The sequence below is a fragment of the Apium graveolens genome, chromosome 9 (genome assembly GCF_009905375.1).
Source record: "Apium graveolens cultivar Ventura chromosome 9, ASM990537v1, whole genome shotgun sequence".
Lineage (NCBI taxonomy): Eukaryota > Viridiplantae > Streptophyta > Magnoliopsida > Apiales > Apiaceae > Apium > Apium graveolens.
The window spans coordinates 172,825,734-172,834,821 of NC_133655.1; the positions used below are offsets into that span (position 1 = coordinate 172,825,734).

Here is a 9,088-nt window from a genome sequence, read left to right on the forward strand (position 1 = left end):
AAACTTGTTTAGATAATGGTTTGTAATAAAGAGAGTTCTATGAGATTTTATATTTGGTTTGTAATAAAGATAGTGTGTTGTTCTTGTTTTCATACCTCAACCTGAAAAGATCCTGGATAGATTAAATGGGTTAGATATATGTTTGTATAATTATCATACAGGTTTGTATTGGTTTGGGAGATTAGCAAGTAATCCCCAGATCTAGACCCTGGATTTGGAGGGTGTTACACTTAGGATTATTGAACCCTTCACAGCTACAAACAAAATGTTTCAACAAAACTGTACCGGCATCATCTAGCTTTTCAGTTGTTTAGCGAACGCCAAAACCACCTAAACGAGCATAAGTATTATAAAACCGATAACCTTGATCTACAATCTCAAAAACCTGATTAGTGTAAGGCATACCATTCTCAACAACACAACTAGGTACATAATACATATTGCCACCATGATATATAGTATAATTTCTCGAACTACTTTCACTTCATGTTGAAGAAAGATCAGTAACAACACCGATACCAACATCACTGCCACTCCTACAAGAATCACCGCAAAATGAATCTAAAAAATATAAAACAATAACTGAATACATATAACAAAATAACTGACAAATTGTATAATCAATGCAATTATTATAATGTAATTATAAAAAATCACAGATACATTATTATAATGTAATTTCATAATAAATAAAATATTACGAATACGATTACAACAAACTAACAAATTTATTTCTATCTCTAAAATTCTGTTATTCTTTTTATCTCGCTAACTGATTATATCTATAGTTCTTTTCTCTATTCAAGAATTATATCATTCCCTAATTGTTTATTTCTGTATATCAGACACAAACAATCACTAATACATAATTAACTAATACAGAAATATGTAACACATAAACAATCACTAATAGATAACATATATAATCACTAATAGATGAGCATATAATCACATAAACAAATCATAACTAACATTAATCGCATATAACACTTTCACTCCTCGTTTTTCCTAGTTCTTGTTGCTTAATTAAAAAAAATAAGCTCAAACTATTTGTTATACAACTTAAAAACATAGAAAGATACAAAAAAGCCTAAACAAATCAAAAAATGAACTTTTCAACATATCAAAACATAAAAAACAAGATAATTTACCTTGATTAACTCTAATTTTATCCAAATCAGCTATAATCATCTTCAAATAACCAATCGACAAGCCGATGATCTCTTTACAAATCAACAATCACTATATCTGTGTTTTCAACAAAGTTTCCGAAGCTAATTCTTTTCCGAAGCTAAAAAACTAAATCAACAATCAACTAATTCTTTTCCGAAGCTAGATGAACAATGTTTAATGGATTAAAACTAGAAAACTAGAGAAAGATGGAGAAAGACACGGAAGAACAAGAGAGAGAGAGAGAGAGAGAGAGAGAGAGAGAGTTGAGAGAGAGACGAAGAGAGAGAAACTAAAATCCGGTTATGAATTTTAGTGAATAGAATCTCTGTCTTTTATATTTTTTAATTAAATTAAATAAGTGGCTAAGATTTAAAGTTATAAGAAAGGTATGGATGGCTAGGATGGGTTTCTAGTTTTTATTTTAGGGTTGGTTTCTATTTGACAATTTCCCTATATATATGTGTGTGGATAGGTTCTATGGAGTCCCCTATTTCATTGGAGTCCTTGGAGTCTATATATGTTCAACAAGTAAAATATAGCTTAAATTGTTGTAAAACGTATTATTTTTCGAATGATATTCTACAAATATCACAATTTTATTGAAAATCTTGCAGATTACATAAATTTTACAAGTAGAACGTTGTAAAATATATTATTCTACAAAACATGCTTAGTATGCAGAACATAAATGTTCATGTTGCAGAACATATATATTGTACTTGTAAATATATGAGATTTGCATGATTTTATTGAAGTAATGATATTTGTGAAACATGTTTTGCAAGATAACACATTTTAGAAGATATTTTATTTGTAGAACATAGATGGACTCCGAGGACTCCAATTAAAAGGTGGACTCCATAGAACTTCTATATATATATATAATAGGAGAACACATAATATTGGTCAGAATTTTGATTCTCAGTGAAATGACAAATTTGCGTGTATGTTTAATATACTTAAAAAATGTTATTAATGGGACCGAACCCAAGTCTAGCCAAATAATATGCACACTTCAATACCATTATGTCAATATGTCTTCTCTGTTAATAATCATACACTTAATAGGTATTTATCGCGTTAGAGTTATAGAATAACATTTTTAATCAAATTTTTCTTTTTATATTTACTGATTTAGTTACCGATATATTTCAAAGAAATTTAAGTTACTACTAAAATAATAATACTAATTGATATTTTACATATAAAATAACTATTTTACGAAAAGGATATATGAGTTAACACATAACATGTATTTAATTAACGATTTTATACTCTTTAAAGTAAACGTTATATTAAAATTTACGATATTATATATAAGAAATGGTTAACAAGATCTAATGATCATGTATACAAGTATAGGAAGTAAATAAATCAAATTTATAATATCTAGTGATGATGTATACACTTATACAGAAAATAAAATATATAATACGTATTTGTTCAATATTGATACAATATTTTTGTCAAGAGCTCTTCGATTAAAATCACAAATACAAGACAATAATTATTGGTAGGTATATGATATAAGATTATATATACTGATTAATTATTCAAATAAAAATATATTATATGTTACCCATATAACATCATATATTTTTACATCTAGATCACAACGATGATATATACTCCATCTGTCCCTCTTAATTCTTTACATTTCAGAGAGAGTGTCTGACTTGCAATTTAAGAAACGTATAAAGTATAGTTTCGTGACTTATTTTTATATTTATTTTTCTAAATAAAAATTTAACCATTCAATTGTTATTTAAGAAACCAAAATTAAAAAATAAGTTACGGAATAATACTTTATATGCACCTTAAAATGCGTGTCAGACACTTTTCCCGAAATATAAAAGAATGAGAGGGATGAGGGAGTATAAAAAAATCTTTAGAGTGAAATGCCTAACTGTTGAGATGATAGCATTTCGAAACAAACAATTAAAAAGTCAGTGAAATAGGGGTGTTGACACTCTTTAGCACAATTTTGTTAAATACGGTCTCAAACAACATATATTAGAAAAATAAACACAACTTAAAGAGATGTTTTGAGAAATGTAATGGTGGGCGATGTTTCTTCTCCCTGTAAATTTTGATTTAAAAAAAACCCTGCAAACTCATGTTTAATTAGCATTTACACAAATTATATGTTCGTACTATACAAGAAATACGTCCCAAACAACTATTTTCATACATATATATGTTTATATTGCATTGATCAATGACCACGGAAATATATATATATATATATAATGGGGTCCACTCACGTGTTATTATACATAATCGCATGCATTCACAACACCTTTTGATTAATTAATTATTATTTTAGTATTGAAAAGTTTATGGCACAACACTCTAATTGCATGTCAACCCTGTGACACGGTACTTTGATTGCATGTTAACCCGTGTAAAATTACTGTCTTTCTGTCCTGAACTAAAAACGCAACACAATCTATCATTTTAGAGTGTCGTAAAGAGCCATTATTTTGGCCTTTTACATTTTTTCTGCAATCTATGTCATTTTCTCATAAAATAACTGATATTGAATGATCTTATATAAAGTACAAAAAGAAAGATTTCGGAAACCTAACTACTACAAGTTCTCACATTGTGAAATTTTGTAATAGATACTCACAAGCTACATTAACACAACAACGCATGATGTCATATACACAATGAATTTGCTAACTACACATCATCATAATTTTAATACGAGAACGCTGAATTTAAACCGAGACATTATCGTTCCATATACAACAAGGTTCAATCACCTTACAACCATAAATATCAGTTCTACAAAAATTACAATGAACACCATATCTTTAACTTAAAGATCATGTACAACCAAAATATTTTCAGTCACCTGAATCATTAAATTCTGCCAAAAAATTGAAAATATGACACGACATACCATCACTCAACAATCTAAACGGTAATTGAATATAAACTGCTTCCGGTAGTATTTTTCGCACACTCTAACTAAGGCCCCGTTTGGTATTGCTGTTGTAGACAGTTACAAAAGTTTTTTGCTGAAAAGTTGTCAGAATGGTGTTTGGTAAAGTCTAAAAGCTGCTGTTTGGAAAAGCGCTTTTGGTTTAAAAGCTGCTGTTAGCAAAAGCATGTCCCCATACTTTTGGAAAAAACTATTTTCAGCTTTTACAGGAAATAGCTATCAGTTTCACTGTCAAACCTTCTCAAAAATATTATTTTTATAAATTATATCTCAAAATATGCATAAATTAAAAAAATACCAAACAATCATTTAATTTTTCTGACATCATTTTTTCTCACAACACAATAATTTTCAACAGCACTCCCAAACGGAGCCTAAATAGTTAGGGGCCATGCATTTTATTTCTAATAAAATATGTGCAACCTGAAATTTCAAAATTTACGTATATTATATTCTGAAATATTACTAAAGAATGTCCATGTCCCGTGCATCGTATGGGTTATTGTACTAGTTATATACGAAATCATGAAAAAAGTGTTATGCTCAGAATTCCCATTAAGGGCCTGTTTGGCAATTCCCATAAGGCAACTTATTGGCCTCTAAGCCCGTAACAGCTTATTGACGAGTGTTTGTCGACCCAACTTATAAGTTGAATTTACAACTTATAAGCTGATAAGTTGAATGTTAGTAACGACATACTTTTTCTCAACTTATTTTTTATTTTTCATTTTTTTATCAATTTTAGTTTAAAAATATACTTTTAAAATGTTAATCAAACTTTAATTTATATAAATTAAGATAATTATATTTAAAAATTATTTATTTTAGTTCATTTAAATAAAAAAATTCTGACTTATAAGTTAAATTATCCAAACACTTATAAAACTTATAAGCATTTATTAATTTATCACTTATCGGTCACTTATTCGATTTAAATTATAAATTACTTATTTTAAGATTTCCCAAACGGGCACAAAATATGTATGTAATTTACCGAGAATTCGACATTAAGATAACATAACTTATTTTCCGTTCATATTGCGCATTTGTAACCTAAAAATAGTAATAAAATTTACAAATCAAAGAATGTACTTTTAGAATTTTCCATGTTTTAACTAATATAAAAAGGTGGACCTAGCCTAGAATCTTCCAAAGCAGGCACCAAATTAGCCACCTCCCAGAAGAAAATTCAAAAAACAAACACCAGTCAAAAAAAAAAGTCAGCCCAATTCAACGGCTGAAACAAAATCAAGCCCAAAATGATTACACACCTCCGAAAAACATTGAATCCAGTCCACCCCTACAAATATCCCAAAAGCCTCGGCCCATTTACCCACACTATAAATTCAACTCCACTCTCATTGGCCTTTGGCAACCCTGATTTGCTATCTCTCTCTCCTCTTCATTTCGGCTCTCTCTCTACTTCTTCGGCCGCGTGCTTCTCCAGGCATCAGGTATATATACTTACACTCTTTTTGTATCTCTATTTTCATTTCGTTTTCACCTCAATTTACTGGTACTTGTTTTTTTATACTTTTTTTGTTGAATTTTTTTATCTCTCTGTGTGTGTAGTTTACTTGTTATACAATTGAAATGATACGTATAGTGTAGATCTGTGTTTGTTTGATCTTAATCATGTGTTTTCTGTTATTGATCTGAATTGTTTTATGTTTTCGCTATTGTTTTATTGTATGATTTGTGATTTTGTACTGTAATTTTGGTAGAGATTATGATTTTGTGAATGATTTCGACATATTATATCGAAACTTAGATTTGTACACTAAATGAAATTTAACCTGTTGTATAGATTTATGTTATATGTTATGCTAAACAATTGAGTATTATTTTTAGTTTCAGCATTAGATCTGTTATCGACTTTTTAGTTTATTGATCGGTATAATTTGTTTTGTTATTTATATCTTAAGTGATCGGAATATGTATGCTCGGGCTTTTCTGCTAAATGCCAAACTTTATGAAGTTGCGTATTATTGGATCAAGTTTTGTATGATACTGGTGGTTAGATAGTCTAGTTTTTTTGCAAAATTAGTCATCGTATTTCTGCTGGTATAATTTTGTGGTATAGAAAATACAAGCGTATTGAATTTATGGATCAGATTGTGTTTCAATCTCATTTCGAGGAACAAGTTATGTTTGATGGATCGGATTTGCTATGTTGTTTCCAGTTATATTTAACTGGTTACTTATGTAAATATTTAGAATTGTATTTGAATCTCATTTTGAGGTACACGTTACGTTTGATGGATCGTATTTTCTATGTTGTTTGCTGTTATATTTGACTGTTTATGTATGTAAATATTTTGAACTGTGATTGAATCTAAGTTTGAGTAACAAGTTATGTTTGATGGATCATATTTTCTATGTTGTTTACTGTTATATTTGACTGTTTACGTATGTTATTTAAAGCATTTTGAATTTCTTGAAGGTAACATAATTAGTGTTTAGTATAAAATTATACACTTATTTTTGGTTCATGTTACAGTCTTAAGCTATGAAATGTAAATTTGAATATATTTGTTGTAGTGTGGCTAATATGCTTGCTATATGAAGGAATTTATTTGCTTTAAGTGATGGCTGATCAGAAGCATCTCCCAACTGTTGCTCACAAGTTGGCTGGACAGTTCCATATTAGCTCTAGCCTATCTCAAGATGTTCGGAGCCGCTATGGAGCCCCTGCACAGCGTGGCCGGTTTGCATATGGAAATTACAGCAATGCTGGATTCCAATATCCACAGACATGTGTATCCAGGGATCTAGTTGCAGCCAATGCTTCACCTATTTTTGTCCAAGCTCCTGCTGAGAAAGGCCTTGCTGGCTTTGCCATTGATTTTCTCATGGGTGGTGTCTCAGCTGCTGTGTCCAAGACTGCTGCTGCTCCAATTGAGCGTGTTAAATTGCTTATTCAGAACCAAGATGAGATGCTCAAGACTGGCCGTCTTTCTGAACCATACAAAGGTATTGGTGAATGTTTCAGTAGAACAATCAAGGAAGAAGGCTTTGGGTCTCTATGGAGAGGAAACACTGCCAATGTCATTCGTTACTTCCCCACTCAGGTTTGTCTTTGTTTATCTTAGTAAACTAGTTCCTTTTTTTCTTTTTCATTCGTTACATCTTAATCCACGGGTTATTTTTATTTTATTTTTTAAAAAGATATTGACAATTTTATTATTTTCCCATAGGCTTTGAACTTTGCATTCAAAGATTACTTTAAGAGCCTGTTCAATTTCAAGAAGGACCGTGATGGTTACTGGAAGTGGTTTGCTGGAAATCTGGGATCAGGAGGTGCTGCTGGTGCATCTTCCCTGCTCTTTGTTTATTCTTTGGATTATGCTAGAACTCGTCTTGCAAATGATGCCAAGGCTGCAAAGAAGGGTGGAGAGAGGCAGTTTAATGGACTGGTTGATGTTTACAAGAAGACTCTTGCATCAGATGGTATTGCTGGGCTCTACCGTGGATTCAACATTTCATGTGTTGGTATCATTGTGTACCGTGGTCTGTACTTTGGAATGTACGACTCCTTGAAACCAGTTCTCCTCACCGGAAAGTTACAGGTCAGTAAATTCTCTAAAATTGTTTGGTTTATTTTGCATGATCATAAGCTACACCTAGTTTCTTTCCTTTTTTAGTTCTGGTTGTCACAAATACTTTGTGTTTCAAAAGTTCCTATTGAAAACAATTTCTTTGGCTAAATCTGATACAGTATTGCCTTGTGCTGTGGACATGCTAATATTAAATGGTTGACTGGGGCATGTTTGTTTCTCTTTACTGACATGTTTCCTGTTTGGGCATTCAGGATAGTTTCTTTGCCAGTTTTGCACTGGGTTGGGTGATCACAAATGGTGCTGGCCTTGCTTCATACCCCATTGACACAGTCCGTAGAAGAATGATGATGACATCCGGTGAAGCTGTGAAGTACAAGAGTTCCCTAGATGCTTTCACCCAGATTTTGAAGAATGAGGGTGCCAAATCTCTGTTCAAGGGTGCTGGTGCTAACATTCTCCGTGCTGTTGCTGGTGCTGGAGTGCTTGCAGGTTACGACAAGCTACAGGTGATCGTATTCGGAAAGAAATTTGGCTCAGGTGGAGCTTAAATGAGAGGATGAACTCCTCCCTCTTTTTATTGTAGCCTTAGATGGTGATGAAAATCTTTTCCTTTTCTAAGTTTGAATTATGAATATGCAAACAGAGCATTAAATATTTAAATAACTAGACTTGGTGTCTAGTTTTAAACATTACCCTTTTTCACTGGGTATTTTTGTTACACAAACCTGATAACTGCGGAAGCTATTTTGAGCTATAAGTGTTCCGAATTTATTTATATAGTCTGAAAGTCATTCTTGTGTTTGTTGTGTTATATGGTTTCTGGATTTTTGGTGTTCCTACCCCATTGATTTTGACCGTTTACATTTGTTTTCCATGTTTCCTCTACTTGTCTTTCTGCTTGTATGTGCCAAAGCAGGAAATAGTTGTGCATTCCTTTAGGAGCAATCCTTTGATATAAGGGCATTGTTATAACTTTTGAACGCACATAAACTTAAAATTTTTGAACTAAGAAATCCCTTTAAAAGAATTAACTGAAAATTGTTACAACTTTTGAACACACCTAAACTTAAAATTTTTGAATCTTAAAATGTACCGAAAATCCCAGGAAACAAATCACTCGGTTTCTTGTTTTTTAAGATACAAATTAGGAGTATTTTAAAAAGCGGAAATTGACATTGTTTGGTGAAGGGATTTTTTAGTGATTAATTGGATAATCAGTAATTAATCGGATTGATTAATTGGAGCATTAATCACAAGCAAATTATTTAATAAAGAGTAATAAATAATTCTATTTAAACGTGTTCCAAAAAATTTACAAAAATAAAAGCACATATCATTAATTCAATATTAATGTTTAAATAGGTGAAATTTTAAAAAAAACCACTATTAGTGGTCCATACTCCAT

General features: G+C 31.0%; 1 protein-coding gene across 2 annotated transcripts; it reads left to right on the plus strand.

Annotated features, from left to right (window-relative positions):
- Positions 1-5,439: 5,439 nt before the first annotated feature.
- Positions 5,440-8,494, plus strand: LOC141683016 (ADP,ATP carrier protein, mitochondrial-like). Of its 2 annotated transcripts, none has more exons than XM_074487711.1 (4): positions 5,440-5,577; positions 6,692-7,194; positions 7,321-7,692; positions 7,935-8,494. In XM_074487711.1, the coding sequence occupies exons 2-4, from the start codon at positions 6,712-6,714 to the stop codon at positions 8,229-8,231; spliced, it is 1,152 nt and encodes a 383-aa protein (XP_074343812.1). In that variant the 5' UTR covers positions 5,440-5,577; positions 6,692-6,711; the 3' UTR covers positions 8,232-8,494. The 2 variants fall into 2 exon arrangements, with proteins under 2 accessions (XP_074343812.1, XP_074343813.1); XM_074487712.1 differs by having other exon boundaries at positions 5,493-5,577; positions 6,665-7,194.
- Positions 8,495-9,088: the final 594 nt, after the last annotated feature.

Bases quoted from the DNA above. Each gene is read 5' to 3' on its own strand.
- LOC141683016 (XM_074487711.1), top strand. From the start codon at position 6,712: ATGGCTGATCAGAAGCATCTCCCAACTGTTGCTCACAAGTTGGCTGGA. The intron at 7,195-7,320 runs GTTTGTCTTTGT...ATTTTCCCATAG, and splicing joins TTCGTTACTTCCCCACTCAG to GCTTTGAACTTTGCATTCAA. The intron at 7,693-7,934 runs GTCAGTAAATTC...TTGGGCATTCAG, and splicing joins TCCTCACCGGAAAGTTACAG to GATAGTTTCTTTGCCAGTTT.